At 43.5% G+C, this 22,825-nt stretch overlaps 1 protein-coding gene across 1 annotated transcript in view; it reads right to left on the bottom strand.

The window, feature by feature from the left end:
• SH3KBP1 (SH3 domain containing kinase binding protein 1) overlaps nt 1-22,825 on the bottom strand; it is a 337,600-nt gene that overhangs the window by 138,531 nt on the left and 176,244 nt on the right. The window contains exons 5-8 of the mRNA XM_044911630.1: nt 14,476-14,605; nt 13,865-13,924; nt 5,528-5,602; nt 1,741-1,946 (exon numbers count right to left, since the gene is read on the bottom strand). Coding sequence (XP_044767565.1) covers nt 1,741-1,946; nt 5,528-5,602; nt 13,865-13,924; nt 14,476-14,605 — 471 coding nt within the window. The remainder of the gene's footprint in view (nt 1-1,740; nt 1,947-5,527; nt 5,603-13,864; nt 13,925-14,475; nt 14,606-22,825) is intronic.

Here is a 22,825-nt window from a genome sequence, read left to right as displayed (position 1 = left end):
ATTAGACTTGACGCTGCTGCTGCTTGAAACGAATCTTCATAGCAATAATAGAAGTCACACACACACACACACACACACACACACACACACACACACACACTGTCCTTCTAGGCAGAGAAGAATAAGACCCAAGAATCACAAAGCAAACAAAAAGAGTTAACTGTTTGCTGACTGAGTCAATGGTCGTGTTCATTTCTTTTTTTTTTTTTTTAAGATTTTATTTATTTATTTGAGAGAGAGAGAATGAGAGACAGAGAGCATGAGAGGAAAGAGGGTCAGAGGGAGAAGCAGACCCCCAGCTGAGCAGGGAGCCCTATGTGGGACTCGATCCCGGGACTCTAGGATCACGACCTGAGCCGAAGGCAGTCGCTTAACCAACTGAGCCACCCAGGCGCCCTGGTCATGTTCATTTCAACCAGCTGAGTAAAATGAAGAAAAACGACATCCATTGTTTCTTCCCAAGATGGGGACTTGCTCTTTCATAAATATTTACAGGAATCTGAAAGTGATCGTGTGAAGGAGAAATGAGTTCGCAAGCTGGGATACCAAGTAGATAGCTTTCAGATCTTGAGAAATATCATATAATGCTTACTGGAAGAAACAAAGCTGGCTCAGATAAGCTGCAGCAAAAGAAGAATGTAAATGGAACAGTCTTTCATGTCTAAGTCTCTGCCCTTTCTGCCTTTTTCATCTCTAAGAGTATTAAGTGTCCCAAAGTTTCCTTTCCAGATTCTAATGCATGATGACACCAGGCAAGGCTGCTGGGGGCTGGGGGAAAGAGGTGGCTGGAAGTTCCACAGCTGTGGAAGATGACGCAACTTTTAAAAATTCATCTCACCTGAAAAATGAAAAACATTTAAAAGCCACCGATAAACCTGAGTTAGAGATGCTGCCAATGCCCCATCCCCCGAGCCTACTGGCACAAACATCAAAGCAAAAGTTTCAACACTAAATCGAATTAACAAACATTCCTTAAGCACAGCACAAGTGTAGCTTATTACAATCTGGAAAATTCCACAGTATTTATCAAATCCTAAGCAAAGCTCTGGTGCTCAGAAGTGTACCACAGTAGACGTCACCGACAGCCACAAGCTCGGTGGCTCTGGGTGTGTTGCTGTGGCAACCGCGTACTCAGCAGCAACACGCTGTCTGCCTCTCCGCAACCCAGAACCAGAGAGGTGGAAGACAACAGCCAGCTTCCTGATGGCAGCAACTCAGGGAGTCACAGCACAGCCCATCTCCATCATACCCACATGCGGGAGACTTCCTTTCGGCCGTCTGAAATCATTCCCACCTAACTCCTAGAGAAAAAACGCACAACCCCTTTGGTCTACTACAGAACCAGTCAACACACCCAGGCACTAAGCACCAGAGAAATGGACAAGGAGAAGTGATAGATCAGTCTGTGCTCGCGAGTGTCATGGTCATGTGTTTAGCTGGGTCCAGGCATGAGGGGCTTTTTGGGGGGGTGGTGGTGGAGGGGAATGGAGAAGTGCAGGTCCATTTGAAAAGTCATACTGAGATGCATTCCACAGAGACATCAGTAAGAAGAGAAGACGCAAACTAGAGCATGAGCCTTTCCAGAAACACAAAGGGAGAGCCTCAAAGGGGAGAGAGCAAACAGCTAGCATGTGAGGACGCCGACACCCCAGAAGAGGCATAAGAAGTCTCAGATGCCCTACAATGGACTTTTGGGTACTCCACACTGTGTTGAAATAAAACAGAAACTGTTGAACATACCTTCTCCACCGGTAGAAAGTCATTCTCTACTTCAATCGACCTTGGTCTTAGTTTTATTGGTTTGTCTTTGAATATATCTCCAAAGCCCACTCCCTTAACTTTCTTCGGCTGGATTGCTGCAGTTGCGACTGTCCCGTTGGCACCTTCGGATTTGGTACTGCTCGAGTCACCCCCATCACTCTCGGAGCCTGTGGTTTCCCTTAAACCTGTCAAGAGTGGGGACGGGGAGAGAAAGAGCTCAGAAATCAGCCATAGGTGTGAAGTGCCTCACAGCCAGCCAGGAACCACCTCTAAAAGTGTTACTGGGCATAGGACAACCTGCACTGGGGCTTTCCATTTAGTGTGTTGAATATGTTGCATTTGGGTGGCTCTGAGTTTTGTTCGATCTCCCCACCCACAGCCTTTAATTTTAAGAAGTGAGTCAAAATTCTTCAAAAAAAAATCTAATTTCAAAGCAGATCTCTGTAAGTGTGACATTTCACCACTCTTCAGCCGGAGCCTGATTCTAACACAAACTTGTTTTGCCACAGTCTGCATGATAACAACCCTTCCCACCCTGTCCTCACCTCCCCACCCTGCCAGTATCACATACTGTACCTCCAATCTATATGACTCATGGCAATTAGCAATTAGCAATGAAAGTAACATTTCCTAAAGGGAAACTGTAAAGCTAAAAGCCATTTAAACAAATTAGCAATTAAAGAAACCACATAAAATTATGACTGCCAAAGAATTAAATCTCTCTGGATGGCTTCACAAGGAATAAATGCACGCAGACATGTTTCTCGAGGAAAGCATTAAACCAAACTTGACATTGAGACGCTTTCCCTGGCAAGATGATTGTGTTTGTTAAAGAGGGAAAGGAAGCTGCCCTCCCGGAGGCCGGACTCCTCCGAGCCTACCGCTCTTCTTCCCCTCCTTCAATGCCATCATTTCCCCAAAGCTGAATCCCTTTCCAAAGAAGAACACTGGGGACATGACACCCTTCCTTCGACTTCCTGTGGCATGTGTTGGAAGTCATCAGATAGTTATCAGCAAGACAGCATGAACACTTACCTCCCAGATTCTTTATTCCCCAAGCTCTGCCCACAATCATGTTCCTAAAAGGAAGAGCCTATTTGTTTCTAGTTAATTTCTGGGTGTACACTCTTACTTTGAAAGTCAGTGCATCAGTCATGCCATCAAAGGGCAGGATTCAAAGGATATTTTATGGAATACTAGTTTGCCATTCAATCTGTCTCTAAAGCCTCTAGGTGTGTAGAATAGCTCCTGAACATTTACTGTATATCCCCTGATGACAACAATGCCCTCGATGAAAGTACATAATCAAAGTTGGTTCTGTATTAGGCAATCGTGCGCTATCCCTCTATAGGGAAGGTGGGCTCCTAGTACATATGAACAATACACCAAATAATTGCTCACATAAAATGTTATAAAATGTCGAAGTCATTCAAATAAAGAAGTCTCAGGGCAGGAAGGAACTGTTAAATGAAAACAGATAAAATATCAAAAGGTCATTATAAATTGCCAACAAGTTTCAAAATCAAATCCTTAAAATGAAAACAATGGCTGTGTTTGTTGCTGCTGCTGTTTTCAACAAAATGGCATTTATAGGCCACAAAGGAAGGGGGGAGGAGGAAGATCCCTGTTGTACATTTTAATTAAGTAAAGAACAGCATTTGTGAGCAAGAATGGAGGACAGAGCCATGAGGAGCAGCCTGCAGCCGTGGGGTCGGCTGCAATTTATAGGACTGGATTTGAGTGTGCAAACATGGAGAACCCCCCTGGATTAGCTATCCATTCGTGTGTTTATTTGTTCATTGTTTTTGGAAATATCCCTGCTGGAGATATAATTTTGGAGTCTAAATATTGTGTCATTTCCCCTTTAACATGTTCTCATTTTGCCGTATGGATCCTTTCTATGTGATAAATGGCTTGTATATTCTTTTCTGGGTTGGAAAGACCCATTTGAGGGTGAAATAAAGAAAGAGTTAGTGGAAAAAACCCTCACCGTCCTGCCCTCCCCACCACCACCACCAGCAGCCGCAGAAGGCAGCAGGCAAGTGGATTAGGGCAAGGCTGTTTTAGTTCTTCAAAGAGAGGAATCTGAAGGAGTCTTCTATCATTCCTCATTAATTAGAACCATGATGTTTTCAACCAGTGCCATTCTGATTTCACTGAGCTTCTGGTTTCAGGGATTCAATGCCTTCCGGGCTCATCTTAATGACTTTCTATTAATCACTGTGAGAAATGCTCTTCACATTACATGGGGAGAGGGGGCAGTCTTTCAGCCACATAAGCATGGACTGGGAAGGAAACCCACAGCAGATTTTTCTTCCAGACATTCTGGCAGCCTGCTTCTATCGCTTTTCAGTATGCAAATCATATAGCTGAATATCTGGGTTGGTGAAATAACTCAGAATCTAGTTCCTTCCCTTTGGAGGGAAAGAAAGGTGACATTTCATGTCAGTTGGGTGCTGCAGCTTTTAGCTACTGGTGCCCATCATACTTGCTTTCCTATAAAGTGTCCCCGTGTCAGTGACCCCCACGGGCAGTATTGCTCAGAGTGTCGTCTGCGGGCTGGGGCCAGGTCATGAAGGGGTTGTGACCGGTACACCACGCGCTGAGCGCAGGAAGTGTGCTTGTTTGGAAGCGCTTAGAGCGGTGGGCACCGCTATGACTTCAGACGTGTGGCCAGGGGACTCGTCTAGGTGACCAGGGAGTAGACCAGTCCCGGTCTGTCAACCACCCGTGGTGAGGTGCAGGCGGCACACGGCATGCGTAGTAAAGTCGTGTACAGCAAGACCAGTTCTCCGTCTGTGGGGGGACGGAAATAAGAACGAACTGCACCCCAGACGGTGTGAGAAGCCGGGTTCTGGCGTTCACATCTGCACCTTCTCTTTCACCACTTCTGCGTACGTAGGATGGATGCATATGTGTACCTGCACACCAGGGTGGAGGCTTTGCCTTCAAGGTAAAAAAAGAAAAAAGCCTCAAGTTTTCTCTGTTATACGGTGGGCCAAATGACATCATAAATTACACTTTTGTGTAACTGACCGAAATATTCCAGCATGGATCAATTCAGATCTGTGAGCCATTTTTGTTGATTTTAAATTTAAAACTCACGTGCATAGTGCCATTCAGCGGCAGGAACCGTTCTAAGGGCTTCATGAAATTCATTCATTAATCTCATTCATGTCCTTCCCCCTCAACTTTTGGCAGCTTTATCTCATAACACAAAAGGCTATATGTTGGTCCTGCCAAAAGAAGTCTGTCGTGCAGTGCCTGGCAGAATGAGCAGAGCAGAACACCATTTCTGGCGTAGGCTTTCATGCCGCATTCTTATTTCTTTGAACACGCAATGAAGAAATGGTTTATTGGTTTCTAATGAGCCACTCAGGAAAAGCAGTAACCGCGAGAGGTTGACATCTCCATGGGAAGCCATCTTACACCACCCCAGAGGCCCAGAGATACTGGCACAAATACGTATGCCATGACAAATGCTACCGGTCCCTTCTCTGCACGCATGGTTCATGCACGCATGTCACACACATGGCAGAGGCACAAAGCAAACGAGAAAGCGCCAGGGCTGGTGATGAGAATGCTCCTGTAGCACACACCAAGGAGACAGCACTTATTCGGGCAAATAAGTCCATGTCCTTGCATCAGAAATTCACACAGACACTTGGCAGAAGCATGAGCAGCTCAGGAAAGTGCGGCCGTGTCAAAAACCACAAGTACCCGGATGTTAACTTTACAATTGCCTCCTGCTGTTAAGGTCACTCACTGTAATAGCGTCTGTGGCCCTCCGTCTTTCCCGGTGCAGCTCGGTACAGAATTGTCCCTTCAAATGTAGTCTTTCCTGACAGTGAATGAGAGAAGAGAAGGGGAGAGAAAAACAAGAGGGGGGAAGGGGGAGCAAATGATGGCAAAAGAAGGAAGAGGGAGAGTCTTTAACTGAACTTGCCTTCAATGAATCCGCTGTAAGAGTTTTACTGGCAAATTAATTAGAGACCATTAGGCAGAATTTAAGAATGTTAAGGAATGAGCCCAAAGTCCCCACGCAACCATGATGGCAATGAGCACCCAGAAGAGGGGCTTGCTTCTGCAAATGACTGGCATGTAGATTAGGCCCAATTTAAACCTGGAAGCCATTTCTGCATTTTAACTCAAGAAAAGGAAAACCTCAATTAACCAGAAGAAATCCAACTAATTGGATTCCTTAATGAACTCAATTATACAGGGCAAACTCCTCTTTGGAGAGTATGACCCATGCGTAATATAGATTTAGGCCCATTATCTTTTATCTTCTACCCCTAGGGTCCTGTATAATACAAAATGATATCCATGACCCCAAGATTCTCAACAAGGCATGGAATTCTCTTTAAAGATTTTACCCTTCGTACCTTTCAGCAAGAAAAGGCACTAATATGCTGGGGGCGGGGGAGCTCACCAATAAGGATTGAAACCAATAGTGTCATCCGTGTAGATGTAAGGGGCTTTCTGCTTAGCACTGCGGACAGCAGAAAACCCTATTTCTTGAAACACCTTAATTGAGCTTTTGCCATATCAGTCAAGAGACTGTACTTAAGCATGAGGACATAGGACTCACCCACTGTCAAATTCAAATTATCTCTTTTTTGTTGTTACAAGTAGAGGTTATCAAGAGCATAGGACTGGACACATAGCTAAAGGCCAAATTTCTCCGGAATCATAAGTACAGAAAATATACACACACTGTCCTAGTTTGAGTACACACACACACACACACACACACACACACACACACCCCTCACAGAGAATACCATGGGCAGGTAAAATGGTTTGCTAAAGGCAAACTCAATTAATAAATGCATTACTCTACATTACCCAACAAACAGGTTCTCTTATGGCTTACAAGCTAAATATCAAACTAGAGGCCAGTCATACAGCTCACTCATAATAAGTCTGAGGGAGAGAAAGGCAGGCTACATTTACAGAGAGAGGAACTGAGAGGGAGGGAGCAACTTGTCTCACTTCTTAGAACATTCTTTAGGAAAATGGAAAATCCAACAGGAAACATCAAGTCAGCTTCTGGGCCACGTCACTCCTGAGACATGAAGAGAACTGTGAATGATCAGATGGACAACTGAAATGCCATCGGGTATTTCCCATTTCCATGTCCTACAGGCATGGTGGGACACTCTCCTTCTGAAGTCTGCCCTTTTTGACAAGTGTGCTCCATCCAATTAAAGCAAAAACTTAGATGTTCAAAACCACTGGCTACGTAAGAATCATCCGAAGAAACAAGAGAGTGTCTCAAAGGTTCGTGTTAGATTTGCAGCTCTTGAGGACTTTGATGACCAAAAAAAAAAAAAAGAGCAAATAACAGCGGCTTGTTTTATTTGGGTAATTTTTATTCTGCTTCACTTTGGTCATCAAGGTGACATTATTCCTAAGGACGCAGATGTTTTGCAAGCGAGGTCCTCCCAAACTAAACAGCGGGAGTCCTCTCAGTGTCAGAAAAAGAAAGCGGAAGAAAAAGAAATCAGTATTTTGATAAAGTCCCTCCAAGTACAACAGAACCTCCCTGTGTTCTTCCCCAGGACCAAGTCTGAGGATCACTGAGGGAGACCACAGCTCTGATGTCTCTGAATGGCCAAGCATGTGTGCAAAGACCTGTTCACTGGCAGCAAGGCGATGGGAAATGAAGCCTGGGCTGCGGGTGAATGAGGACACACATGTTCTATCTAAAGCGCAAAGGAGACGGGCAATTGGAAAGTTCATGAATATGAGTGCTGTTTATTCCATTGGCAGAAATACTCAACTATCACTATTAAGTATTAATACCTGAAGGCAGCAAACACTCTAAAAGGGAAGAATTTTAGGGGCACCTGGGTGGCTCAGTCGTTAAGCGTCTGCCTTCGGCTCGGGTCATGGTCCCAGGGTCCTGGGATCGAGCCCCACATCGGGCTCCCTGCTCTGCGGGAAGCCGGCTTCCCTCTCTCCCATTCCCCCTGCTTGTGTTCCCTCTCTCACTGTGTCTCTCTCTGTCAAATAAATAAATAAATAAATAAATAAATCTTTTAAAAAAAAGGGAAGAATTTTAGAATTTCAACAGAAAATCATATGCTTATCCTGGCATCTAATTTTGCTTAAAACTGTTTCATCAATTTGCTAATTGCTCTTCAATGCTAATAGGATGTCATATACAAAACAAATACCAACTAATACTAAAAAGAACAAAATGTACAAAATAAAAAAGAACAATCTTTATCTTACAACTAATGAAATACAACATTTCTATATCATGAAAGTGGTTTGCCCCAAGTTTTAAAAGGCCATCTTCATCTTCGTCTTAGCTTGACAAATCACTAAAGATTCAGAATCTAAAATCCCAAAATAAAGAATTAGGAAAACAACAAAGTCAATTCAAACTGAAATCTCCTAGTTATTAATGGTTACAGAAAGATAATGCAAACCTTGTCCCTCTGAAAATTATGGACAATAATTGAACAAAATGTTTCTGTAGCTAAATGATGTTTTTTTAAAGAAAAAAACTAACAGGAATACTTTTTGGTTTTACAACAATTACTTTAGAAACTGAGAAATTCAATAATATTAAAAAATATGTTAGAAATAAGACACGTTTATGTCTCAAATGTGAAGCAAAATTTGTCTGAAAATGAAACTGGACAACAGTAATATCTGGATTTGCCTCAGCGTCCAAATAAATCTTATGGATTCAGGATATTCTCTGATTATAATTTAATATCAGTATAATTTATAATTAGTTCTTTTTTTAGAGAGAGAGAGGGAGAGAGAGAAAGAGCATGCATGAGTGGGGGGGAGGGAGAGGGAGAGAATCTCAAGTAGACTCCCCACTGAGCACGGAGCCCGACACAGGGCTCAACATGGAGCTCAATCCCAGGACCCCAAGATCATGACCTGAGCCAAAACAAAGAGTCAGCAGCTTAGCCGACTGAGCCACCCAGGCACCCCTATAATTAGTTCTCTTTCACATTTAGTCAATACCAGCACGTGCAAAATAGAAAATGAAAAGGTAATTAATTAATCATGATCTGCAATAGGAAGAAATAATCTAAACTCTAGTCAAATTTGAAATTTGTCAGATGCTCTGTGAAAGGGTAAACTGCAGGCCAGAATAAAAGCAATACCAAAGTATGTGTGAAAAGCCTGAATAGAATTGTGGCCTCGTCACTTATAAGCCATGCCACACCCAGCACTTAGTTTCCCTGGACTTTAGGGTTCTTATCTGACACCAGGCTGGACGATCTCTAAATTCCTTTCTATTCCTAAGATTCTGCCCACATTATTATTACAATCACTTGGATGTTTTCTTTTTGAAAAACCTAATTTACTCAAATTTTTTTCACCATTGGTCTGCTACATGGGAGCCCATTTCATTCTTTCAAAAAATTCCTTGTTGGTGGGTGCCTGCGTGGCTCAGTTGTTAAGCGTCTGCCTTCGGCTCAGGTCATGATCCCAGGGTCCTGGGATCGAGCCCCGCATCGGGCTCCTTGCTCCGCGGGAAGCCTGCTTCTCCCTCTCCCACTCTCCCTGCTTGTGTTCCTTCTCTCGCTTTGTCTCTCTCTGTCAAATAAATAAATAAAATCTTTAAAAAAATTCCTTGTTGGTGTCATTTTGGAAGCCCCAACAGATCTGGGTGAGAATCGTCGGTGGCTGCTAACATTCAAAAACAAAGACAGCTAGACATTATGAGCCTTCATATAGATGATACACCACCATCTATGACATTTTAGGGAATATATATATATATTTCAAACCTCAATTTAATCAAGCCCCTAGATGTGATTATCAATTTACAGGAACACAGAGTTGATAGCATAACAGAGATGAAATCAGCAAAGACAGGTGGTGGGAAATTAATGGACAAAGGACCTCAGTTTGTTCAGTAAAAAATTACAAGGGAGGGGCTTCTGGGTGGCTCAGTCAGTTAAGCATCTGCCTTCGGCTCAGGTCATGATCCCGGGGTCCTGGGATTGAGCCCCACATCGGGCTCTCTGCTTAGCAGGGAGCCTGCTTCTCCCTCTCCCACTGCCTGCCACTCCTCCTGCTTATGCTCTCTCTGTCATATAAATAAATAAATAAATAAATAAATAAATAAATAAATAAATAAATAAAATTACAAGGGAAAAAGGAGACATGGAGGAGGAATCCACAGATTTAGAAAGACTTGAAACACATCTGATTATAATCAGATATAAGTTACAAAGCATGCACCTCCTCTGGATGCACATTCAAACTAACAAATTGGAGGGACGCCTGGGTGGCTCAGTTGGTTAAGCGACTGCCTTCGGCTCAGGTCATGATCCTGGAGTCCCAGGATCGAGTCCCGCATCGGGCTCCCTGCTCGGCGGGGAGCCTGCTTCTCCCTCTGACCCTCCCCCCTCTCATGCTATCTCTCTCTATCTCATTCTCTCTCTCAAATAAATAAAATCTTAAAAGAAACTAACAAATTGCATTAAAAATAGAAGACTATGGGGTGTCTGATTGGCTCAGTCAGTAGAGCATCTGACTCTTGATCTCGGGGTCATGAGTTCGAGGCCCATGTTGGGTGTAGAAATCACTTAAATAAATAAAACTTTAAACGAAACAGAAGGCTATGAGGGGAAGTGAACACTGACTGTATATTTAATTACACTGAGGAACTGCCATTATTTTTTTGGTGTGATAAGGATTTTAAGACCCCCCCTTTTATTGATACATATTGAAATATTCATGACTGAAATTATATGATATGTGGAGTTTGCTTCAGAATAATATGGGGGAGGACTGGGCCGTGGTATAATTGCAATGAAGTGGCCACAGGCTAATAAATGTTGAAGCTGGTTGCTGAGCACACAGGGGTTCATTACACTATTCTCTCGACTTGTGTATATGTTAGAAATCCTCTATAATAAAAACCTCTGTGCAAAAAGTACCTTCAATGTTCCATAAATTCTTTATAAAATACAATAGCGTTTTCAAATTTAAGTATGGAGCAAAACGTTTCTGCTACTACATAGCTATGAACTTTCTTATCTGAGGTAAAAGGTTTAAATCAGCGTTATCAACCAATACAATTGCTGTAACTCTTTCCTTGACAGATTAGATTACCCTGAACAGAGATCTAAAGTTCAGAGATTTTCATAACCAACCACCATATATAAAAATACATCAGGGTAAAAGAAAAGCAAGTTCAAGCAATTTGCACCTGTCATTCAAAGATAAAAATGCCTCCTTAGAGTAAGAAAGGACTCAGCAAGTGCTTATTGAACACCTGCCATGTGTCAAGCTGTTTGGGCACACTTCCTTAGAAATATAATGCCAGGTTTCTTGTATTACATTCATCCATCGGTTGACAAAACTCACCTTAATAACTACGCTCAAATACTTTCTGGAAATAGAAATGTGAAGAGGACAAATACCAAATAATTATGTGCACGTGTAGGGGTGTGTGTGTGCACAACAAAGAGATATACAAGGATACACTGTACACAAAATTTTCTTCATATGTACCAGAACAGATTTTATCTCTCTTAAAAAAAAAAACAAAAACACCTCACCCGTGATGTCTGGTAGCATTCAAATTAAGAGGATTTTTATATGAAGCCACAAGACTCTCTAAAAATTACCAAAATGGCATAAACGTTAGGAATATTAAGTGGGCTGGTCTAACAAAGACCTTGATTAAGTACTGTTTAGCTCATACCAGAGTAAAAACCTAGATGTCTTTTGTGCATGAATACCTTTGTTTTTCTCAGTTTTTGATAAAAGTAAATAGGTATTTACTACTACAAGATGTTATCCCGGGGGAAAACTGGATGAAGGGTACATGGGATCTCTCTGTACAGTTCTGGGTTGTTTGTTTGTTTTTTTTTTTTTTTTTTTTTTTTTTTTGCAACTTCCTGTGACTCTATAATTCCTTTAAAATAAAAAAAAAATTTAAAGTAAAGCACACTGAAACTCCTGATGCCATTCTCTGCAAATCAGGAATAAGCAAAATCATTCTAAAACCAAAGGTTCCGCTTAGACAAATCCTACCAGTATACCTAACTTCTGTATGTGATCTGGGCTACATTTTATACATTTTACCATCTGATAGCCATTGTATCATCAGAGTGTAAACAGCTACCGAAAAGCCTGTCAGAATGCTGAGAGATGATATTTCTCTTTCAGGGGATTACTTCAATTCAGCAAGACATAGGGACATCTGCTTTTGTATAAAGTCCTTTGGGACCACCATTGTCCCCAGATCCCAATAGGACTGGCCTTTCCACCTTTTTCCTCAGACACTCATGGAGCACCTGGGGCACCTTCGTGAACTACCAGCTTGTGTACTCCCTTTCTGCAATGTGAGCTGACTGATGGCAGGGACTCTGTGTATCTTCAGTGTCTTGTGCAGTGTCTCAGTAACAACAGGGGCTCAGCAAAGGTTGAATGAATGAGGAATAGCAGAAAAGAAGGAAGGAAGGAAGGAAGGATGGATATGGGTGGACAGATGAAGGGGAGATAGATAGATGGGCCCTCTTGTCCTTAACTGTATAAACAGGAAGATTGCCAAGGCCATGTAGTTCTTTCAGAATCATCCATCCTTGTTAGGAAACCATGCCTCTTCAGGGACCCCAAAACCCCTCAATAAGGGACAGATTCTGTGGTAACTAAACATGGCTGCTGAAACTTTGGGGCTCTCCTAGTTCTGAAATGGAGAGCTTTTAACTGAGTGAGTGTTGGGGAGAACAACCTCTCCAAGAGAAACAGCCCCTTCTGATCATGTGAAGGAAAGCTAAGTGCCCAGAGAGACCATTCCACTCAGGCTCCTAACCTCCTGCCCCAGAAATTCCAGCACCATGCACTTTGAGCTGAGGGGGTCAGGCAGGGTCAAACGTCCCTATTATTAAGTTAGAGCAAGAGGAGACAGTTTATTTCAATAGTTCCAAAAATACAAAAGGCATTGCTTCTCTGCCCCTCCAGCTGTGAAAGCATAGCTAACATGGCAGGATACCAAGAAGTCAAGGTTCTCCCAGAGAGGTTGTCCAATACCCCTCCAGATCTCCTTTTCTGCATCAGTAAAGGAATCCCAAAGTAATTTCCACATGCAGACACAAAATGCTTCAGTGAGCATGGTACGTGTGCGTCAGCCTCAACATACAAACTGGTTATATGCCAAGAGTTTATCATGATTAACAATGAAAGTGACCGTTTATGGACAGCCTTATATGGCTGAGGTGATTTATATACATTATTGCTATTAGAACTCATAATACACTTCCCCACAGAAATAATGGCATGATGACCCGATTTGGTCCTCCCTCCAAGAAAGCCCATTTAATCCACAACATCCCTGAGGTACAGTATTGTGATCATAGGACCCAATTACCAGGTACAACACTATTCCCATATATAAAAGGAGACCCCAGGGAGGTTAGAATTGATGTGCAGTTCAGGACCTATAGCAACTCCCACTATCATGGGGTCAAGGACATTCACTGCCCTCCCAGCTTTACTCACTAGCCGGGCCATGTTAGCAGAGACTTGCTTCACCCCAAGCCAGAGAAGGCAACAGGAGCTCCAAGATGCTTCGCTTGCTCCAAAATCACCCCCCCCGTATTTCCTACCATAGACCCTAGGATGGAATGGAGTTCAGGGGTGGGGTGGGGTCCCTGGCATTGGCAGGAGAGGGAAAGGGTATAGCTGAAGTCTATGAGCCAACCGACCAGAGCTGCTGTTTCTATGTATGAGAGGCTGTAATGAGCCCGAGCTGCTGAGAGACCAAGTGAAGAAGGTTGCCTGAGCACTTTTCCAGAAGTGGCGTTACCTCCAAACTGGGAGTCTGTCCATCCGATTACTGGTTAAATAAAAGAGACACGACTAACTTGAGAACACTGCTAAAATCAGATTTTTCCCAATGGAAAAGAAAGATGTTTCAGTATTATTTTGACAGGACGGAGTTTGGAAAGGGAGGTCTGCAACCCCACGTAGCGCCGCACCACCATGACAGTCGAGCGTCTTACGACATTCACGCCATGAGCTTGGCTCAAGACGGGGTACAAGAGATACACAGACGCCCACGTGGGAGGTTGGGTTAGCGACTGGGAGAACAAAGCTTCCCGGTCCTGACCTTTTGCTCCGTGAGTTGGGAAGGGCAGCAGAGAAGCTGGAGGGAGGAGAGCTTCAGGCCCTGGAGAAAGAAAGACCTGGAGTCCGTTCTCACCATCGCAGAAAGACGTGCATGCTCACCCAAGGTGGGGCTGGCCTCTGGGCTGTCTTGTCATACTGGTAAGGAAACTGGCATGCAGTCTTCCCGAACACAGCCCTTCTCACCACCAACGGTTTTTGTGTGTGTGCGTGTGCCAATTTTCTCCAAGTTCCTCAAAGGATGCTGAGAAATACAGTCTCATGTGGTTCATTTAAAAAATAATTACCAACTTGCAGTGAGAGAAGTGTATGGAAGCACAGTAATATGAGCCATAGGAGAATATGAAAATGGCACGAAGGCTGACGGTCACCTATCCAGAGATGGACAGCGTGCGCCTGTGCACACATCAAGGTGTGCAGTTCACACCTTTACGAGGATAACCTACTACACCGCAGGGGTGAAGGCAGCACAAGCAGAAGCGTACTCGTGAGCTTCCGTCACTGTCCCTCGGCACAGGCTACAGAAAAGTGGGGAGGCTGGAGCAGCACCCGCCGGTGCCCCCACCCCGCCCCCCACATGGGGGACTTCCTTACTTGACTTGGAGAGCTGCTCATCCTGAGAGATGCCCAGGTCATCCGACTCCCCTGACAGCTCCTTGATGAAGTTGGAAGGAAACATTCCGGTCTTCCCATTGAGAACGCCTTCCCACCATCCTTCTTCTACCTGCACAGATGCAAACAGAACAGAGATGCAGGGCTCAGGTTAGACAATGTGGCTCCCAGTTTTCTCTCCCATCTGTATGGTGCACAATGCAGAGCCCACACAGGGAGAGCGGAAGGAGTTAACAGGGAAAGCTTACAAGTTAACAGGGAATGAGATCGCAGACCTCACAGAGTCTTGAGATTCAGACTCAGGAAGGGGGGGGCTGAACCTGGGGGCCAAAAACACAAGTGGAAAGGGATTAACAATTTATTTTCACTAACCTCGGACTGAAATTTGGCATTTCCTTTGGTCACAAAATGTAGGTAAGACAGTAATCGTAGAAGGACCCGTGACTCGTCCCCAAACAAATCATGGACATTTTCCTATCACAGCACAGAAGCTGTGGGTATCTCAAGATATCGCTTGCACCCATGACTACTATGAAGTGGTGGTAGTTACCACACCTGCTGGGGACCTTGTTATCTAGTGTATTCACTACAGAATTATTTATTAATTATAATAAGAAATTACACAGACTTTCATATCAAAATTTGCTTTTAAAATAGCTTGATAGCTATTTCAATGGTTCCCTTTGTAAACTTATGTTTCATTTTAAGCATTTAAAACCATTATTTAGCAAGGGACAGTGGCTTCCCCAGATTACCCAAACTAACTAGACGGCTGAACAAAAACAGTTAAGAAGCCCTGAGCTAAGAACTCAATCGGAAGGTAGAAGGACTCTCTGCAGGTTTCTGAAGGGTTCTAGAGTACCCTGAAATGGAGTGCAACAGGGTGAAGGGAGGTAGGGAGGGCGGCCAGACTGCAGGCCTCTGGGTAGGGGAGTGAGGGCCGGCTCTGGGGGAGCAGTGACGAGGGAGAAGGCAGGCATAGATTTGAAGGCCCTTTGAAGCAGCAGCTGGTCTTGAGCCACCAATTAGCTGGGGCGAGCAAGAGGAGGGTAAAAAGCCATCCCAAGATTTTGTGATGGAGCCACTAATAACAGCAGAAGTCCGAAGTCAGAACAGCAAGGTGGCTTCTTAAAGGAAAATAGCAGGACATTCTGAGAACAAGCATGTATTAAGTTACTCACCCAGTGCAATAGAACAGAAAGAGACCCTGAACCTTTGGACTTTTTTTTTTTTACCACATGCATATAACACCAACTCAAACTGATAAATACAATTTAACAGCTAAAACAATTAAAACAAAAAAGATAAAGAATATTAAAGTAAAAAGCCCAGTTCAAATCCTACCGAAGCTCAGCAGTTATATGAGCTCATTCAAATTTCCTACCAAACCGAACCCTGGTTCCTATCTATATAGTGGGGATAATGAATACACTTGATCAGTGTTAGAGACAGATGTATTATGGTTCTACACTAGGGGCTAGGGACACAGAATTGTACAGGGCATGGCTTTTTTTTCCTCCCCGAAGCAGTTGACAATCTACCAAGGTAGAAAGGGCATGTGGTTGAAAGAGGGGAGAGGAGGGGCGTGAATAAAAACTAGCAATGGGAGGTAAATAGATGGGAAAATGCCATGACTCAGTACAAACAAACTTGTTACACAAAGTCGAGCTCACCCAGATTGGGGATGCTACAGGAAGGCTCTGAGAAAAAAAGAAATCAAAAATTAAGGTTGGCCTTGAAGAGGAGAAATGGTAGATATATATAAGTAGTGCAGGGGGGTGTGAGACACTCCAGAAAGGGGGAAGCTGACAGAACCTGTAGAATGGAGACAATGAGAATGGTGTTTGGAGCATTTTTTAGGGAACTCACGGGATCAGGCTTGCACTGTGGCGATTACATCTGCGTGATCACACAATCTTTGGGAAAGAATCCAGATATCCATGCACAACTGTCCCAGTAACTATTCAATAACACATCGTGGCATTTAACAGCACTTCACTTGAAACCATTCCATGTTTCTATGCCAACTCAACTGATATGTGTTATTCTTTCAAGGAGCTTTTTATAGGATTAGGACGGTTGGGGAAATTCGCCATAAGCCTGAATACAAATAGTCACCGGATTTGTGGTGGGGGATCCTTTGTGCTTGTCCTGAATAAGGAACCATAAAATGACCTTCTTTCTCCAAGAATCATGGGGCAGGAGGGAAAAACCAAGGGCACGGACCACAAATGAGCAATCCCTAGCGTAATCCGCAACCGTGCGGGGCAGCTGGGCCAATTCTATTTGATTCAGTTTGACAGTATCTAAAACATTCCTGTTCCCAGTAATAAGCGACTCCAGCCTGAGATCCCTGAAGGAAGTACTCCTGATGTGTGGGATTGCTTAGCTGCCTGCTGGGAAAACAGGGGTGTCTTTACCTCACCACACCCCCAGATGCCTCTATCAATGTCCCAGCACAGTCTGAGAGGAGTGGCCAACAGGGAAGCAGCAGAAGTCTATCATTAGCCACACGGTGAGTGGAGGGTCAGGCAGTAAAACCACTGCTCATTGCCTGAGGCGGTACATTTCTCATGGCAGGTGCCATGGCGGTGGGGGAGGGTGTCTGGCCCCTGTACCAGTGAGAACCGTTCAGTACTATTTCTTCGTATAGCCGGCTGCTTTCGTTGTAAGATTCAGGCTAGAGATATGAGAGAAAAAAATGATCCTCACTCTCCCACTATCCTTCTTCAGCAATATTCTAGTGTTCAACTTCCTGCATTAAGATGAGGACCCTGAAGCCTAGCCTCATTCATTCAAAAAGTAAAACATAGTACCTTACACTCTGAATGAATAAGAATGAAAAGCAGGGAAATCATCAAGGGAAACCCTCAATGGGGGTCTCTGAAGGCCTGATTCCCCCACAAAAGGATCTGCCTCGCTTTGAGGAGCAAATGGGACCAAGAGACAGGATGATGTTAGCCACTGTGCTTAGTTAAGTACCACCATGTCCAGGCCTATGTGCCCCTCCCTATCCGACCAACAGTTAATAAGCACCTATCCTGCACTGCTCTAGGACCTTGGGGCAGATTCACTGGTGAACAAAACAGACAAAGACAGTGTTCTTGAGAAGCTCCTGCAACAAAGAAAGGAACATACAGATCCTGTGCACCCCCTGCTTGGAAAATCAAGCTTGCTTATGTTTGTTTCTATATTTAAAAGAGAGAAAGAAATGTGTCCCTTTGTAATAAACTGTGGATTATGGATGTTACCAAGGGCTTACCATTTCTGCCCCAAGGAGAGTAATAAAGGGGAATCGACGCCCACCTTCTCCCCCACCAACACACACTCATCCACAGCCTGCTGCAGGCAGTGCCTCTAGGCCGAGAACAGCCCCCACCCTGCGCCCCTGGGCCCAACCCAGCCAGCTCTGGAGCCCAGAGAGAATCCTACCTCCGGCCCAGAGCTGGGAACAGGGTAGTTTACACCTGGCAGTGTTTGAGAAAGAAAGACACGGTAAAACCACTTCAACAGCTTGTGCTGGGGGCCCTGCAATTGCCATGTCTTCACAATCACCAGCATCTAAGTGGGTTCAGGGCCCAAGGAGCTCATCTCTAGCTATTTAGCCCTGTTGGAAGTTGGGGAAGCAGCTGGGTGAATTTCAACACTTCCACCCAATTCTACGCACATTATCTACATTTGTAAGGCACGACAGAGAGGATGCCTGTGGATACAAAGATAACCATGCTGTCCTAGGTACACAGCTATTCCGAATACTTTCGACTTACCAGTGTTGAAGTTTTACCTGTTAAACTGTACTGAGAAAGGGAACAACAGATTTACCAAGTCTAAAGTCTACCTCAAGGTGGGAGTAGCATGACAGAAAAACCCATTTAAGGGCTGCTATAGCTTTCTACATGCAATTGACCCTTTGTTGCCCAAACCTCAGTCAGAAGCACACTGGAGGGGGCGCTGAGGGAAGCATGGGGGAGGGAGAGGCACATGGGCAAATGAGGTCAGCCTCATTGTTCCCAGAGCTGTTTTACCATTCTTTCCAGAAAGGAAAATGGAAAAGTCAAGCTTTAAGGAAAGGCCCACACCTTAACATTACTAAAAATTTCCTCAAAATGTATTCAGACTTTATAGGTTGTATGTTTCTAGGAATTTATCCATTTCCTCTAGGCTGTCCAACTTGTTGGTGAATAATTAATTGCTCATAGTAGTCTCCTTCAATCCCTTGTCATTCTGTGTTATCATTCGTAATCTCTCCTCTTTCATTTCTGATTTTATTTATTTGAGTCCCCTTTTTTTCTTGGTGAGGCTAGCTAAAGATCTATTTTGTTTATCTTTTTGGAAGACCAACTCTTAGTTTCACTGATCTTTTCTATTATTGTCTTAGACTCGATTTCATTTACTTACACTCCGACCTTTGTTATTTCCTTCTTTCTACCCATCTTTTTTTAAAAGATTTTATTTATTTATTTGACAGAGAGAGAGAGAGACAGCGAGAGAGGGAACACAAGCAGGGGGAGTGGGAGAGGGAGAAGCAGGTCTCCCGTGGAGCAGGGAGCCCGATGCGGGGCTCGATCCCAGGACCCTGGGACCATGACCCGAGCCGAAAGCAGACGCTTAATGACTGAGCCACCCAGGTGCCCCCTTCTACCAATCTTGCAGTTCATTTGTTCCTTTTTCTAGTTCCTTGAGGGTATTATGCTAAGTGAAATAAGTCAGAGCAAGACGAGTACTATATAATCTCACTTTTTGTGGAATCTAAAAAAAAAAAAAAATCAAACTCATGGATGCAGAGAACAGACTGGTGGTAGTTGCCAGAGGCAGGGGCTGGGGGGTAGGTGAAAGAGGTGAAGGGGGCCAAAAGGTACAAAATTCTAGTTATAAGATAAATAAATCCCGGGGATGTAATGTATAGCATGGTGACTATAGTTAATAGTAGTGTACTGTATATTTGTAAGTTGGTAAGAGAGTAGATCTTAAAAAAATTTCTAACTATGTGTAGTGATAGATGGTAACTAAACTCATTGCTATAATCACATCACAATATATACTATACATGTATCAAATCATCTTGCTGTATGCCTAAAACTAATACAGTGCTTTATTTCAATTATATCTCAATAAAAAATTTATTCAGAAGTAATTAAATGAGAATTTCCATACTGGCCCTTTTTCCCATCTTTGAGAGGTAAGGGAAAGTATTTTCAAAATTTTTTGAATGCCAGAGAAATACTTAGTTTTTAAAAGTTTTTAAAATTGAGGTATAATTCATATAAGGCACACGTCTTAACAGTACAAGTCAATCAGTTTTCACATATGCACCTGTGTAACCCACACCTCTATCAATATACAGAAAGTTTCCATCACTCCAGAAAATTCCCTGTACCCCTTCCTAGTCAATCCACCTCCACAAGCAACCACTCATCTGATCTCTACCACCTATGATTGATTTCACCTTTTCTAGAACTTCATGTAAATGTTCTAACACATAGTTTTACCTTTTGAATATTGTTGAAAAAATACAGATTGTTTCTAGAAAACATCTTTTTCTATTAGTGGAATTAGGGAAAAATATTTTTAAGGGAACCACTCCCTAAAGGCATAAACACCTACATTATTTTCCATTTTAGTTGCTTTAAATAACCATCCCTGTTGATTTGGGGACATGAAAGCTGGTTGTGCCAAATAGACAAGTGTTATCTAGGTCCTAAATGCCGGGGCCAATATTTTCCCCCAACTCCTGTGTAGTTCATTGTCTGATTACCTCTTTTTGGCAAGGCCACAACATTCCATATACATAGGAAAGTGACTTTTTATTCCCTCGTTCTTCTGAGAATAAGCCTATTCCACATGAAAGGGGCCCCTCAAAAGAGAAATCTGCAGAGTAATTCAAAGGGAAATGATTGAAGAAAACATATACAATTTCTATTTAAGACTTCAGCAAACTCTGCCCAATGAGACAGAGCTACATCCATGATTTGCCTCACAGTGGAAAGGGTTTTTGGTAGGGCCCTTCTCGACATCCTTCAGCAACGCTTGACAGCCCTGTCCTTCAAAATTGCTACAGGCTAGTCTACAGGTCCCCAAATTCCTAAATGACTCTGTGCTAAGGCCTTACTCTCACTCCAACTTGAAAATCTGAGCAAAGAGTAAATCAAGCCAACAAGATAACTTTTCTGATGAATCAAGATCCTGAAGCTTTGTCCCGCCACTATTCACAAGTGAGAAAATTATCCATGAGGGTTGTGTTAATCTTAGAAAACCCATTTGTAAGAAACCTTCAAATGGGGGTATTCCTTTAAAAGTTCAGTATAGGAGGGGCGCCTGGGTGGCTCAGTCGGTTAAGCATCCCAGGGTCCTGGGATCAAGTCCCACAACAGGCTCCCTGCTCGGGGGGAGCCTGCTTCTCCCTCTCCCTCTGACTGCAGCTCTCCCTGCTTGTGCTCGCTCTCTCTCTCTCTCTCTCTCTCTCTCCCTCTCCCCCTGACAAATAAATAAAATTAAAATATCTTTAAAAATAAAAAAGTTCAGTGTAGGAGGTACCGTCACTTATCGCATCCACACTTCATTGCTGGGACCAGCTTCTGCTTCCCATACTCCACACCTGCCGCGGAAGCTTCGCAGGTCATCCCCCCTCCAGACTAGCCCAGCACCTTACACGATATACCCTGTGCTTGCTGAAGGAATCCAAATACTTCTCACCTTCCACGTGCCTGGGGATGAAATTCTTCCTGTTCTAGGCAGCGTCTTCTTCACCTTCACTGAGTGCCCTTGTTTTTAAATTCCTTCCTCATTTGTCAATGCCATCGTTTGCCACTCTCGTACCATCTAGGGTTCTTACTTAGCTTCTTAGCTGTGCATATCTTACCCTCCTTAACTATACTGAACATGTTTCAAGACAGATTCCATTCACGAAATCTCTGAATCTCTATGAACCCAGTTTCTGTCACAGAGTAAGCACTCAAATATTTGATAAATTCCATAGCTATGCAAATCTCTTATAAATATATTTCAACTTGCAAATATGTTGCTTTTATACAGTTGTAGTTTGTTTTGTGGGCTGATGATGCTAATCTAATCACCTTTTCTTCTAATTGTGGCTTCCCTCTCCTTAACATGCTCTGTCACCTCTGCAAATTACATCATCAGACATGTCTACCCAAAATCACTGGCAGAAATGACTGTAGAGCAGCCCAAGCTCTTTGGATTATCACATTCTAATAAACAAATTTTTATATTAATGTTATCTCTTTTTTTGAAAAGATAACAAACCCTTCTAAAGCAAGGGGTGCCTTGATGGGTAAGAATTTAGGTATGCTTGGATTACCTATTAACTAATTAGCTTTTAAATGAACTGCACTTCTCATGGGCAAGCATAAAACAAAAGGCAAGTCTTTGAAGTTCTTACACCAAGAATGAAATGAGGATGACCTGCTATTTGGGGTCCCTGGACCCAGTTTCAATGTGTGTGGGGGGCAAGGGAGGTTTCCCCACATCAACAAGCAATTCTTCAGGCATTAGCTGGGTGTCCTACCATTTAACTCGGTTCTGACACTCTCTACCCAGAGACAGCTGCATATCCCACAGGTTAAGAGCTCAGGCCTGCGAGACTGCTCCGTTCCCTGCCCCCACTGCAGATGCCAGTTGCAAGTCCAGGTTGTCACCTATCCTTCTGACCCACTGGCTACAAATCAGAGGTTCCCAGGATCCCCTCCTCGGGTTCAATTAATTTCCTAGAGCAGCTCAGAGAACTCAGAGAAACATTTTACTTACCAGATCACTGATTTATTAGAAAAGGATATAACTCAGGAACAGTCCGATGGAAGAGATGCACAGGTCAAGGCACGGGGAAAGGGCGTGGAGCTTCCATACCCTCTCCAGGCACCACTCTCCACGCACCTCCACATGTTCACCAACCCAGAAGCTCTCTGAATCCTGTCCTTTGGGGGTTTTATGGAGGCTTCATTACATAGGCATGGTTGATTAACTCACTGGCCAGTGAGTTAATGTGTTCTTGTCAATCCATTTTAAAAAAACTGATGGAAATCATGAAGGAGGCACTATGGATGTTAATCAACTGGCAACTGATTCGACCTCCAGCCCCTCTCCCCTCCCCAAGGTCAGTGGGTGGGACTGAAAGTTCCAACCCTCTAACCACACCATTGGCTCCACTGGCAACCGACTGCTTTGCTTAGGTGTTTCGAAAGTTACCCCGTTATCCTAAAGAAAGACACCTTTATCACTCTTTCAGGAAATTCCAAGAGTTTTAGGAGCTCTGTGTCAGAAATGGGATGGAGACCAGATACATATAGTTCTTAATATAATTCACAATATTATAACT

Source organism: Neomonachus schauinslandi, chromosome X, assembly GCF_002201575.2.
Source record: "Neomonachus schauinslandi chromosome X, ASM220157v2, whole genome shotgun sequence".
Classification (NCBI taxonomy): Eukaryota; Metazoa; Chordata; class Mammalia; order Carnivora; family Phocidae; genus Neomonachus; species Neomonachus schauinslandi.
This window is presented reverse-complemented; position numbering and strand designations above follow the sequence as displayed.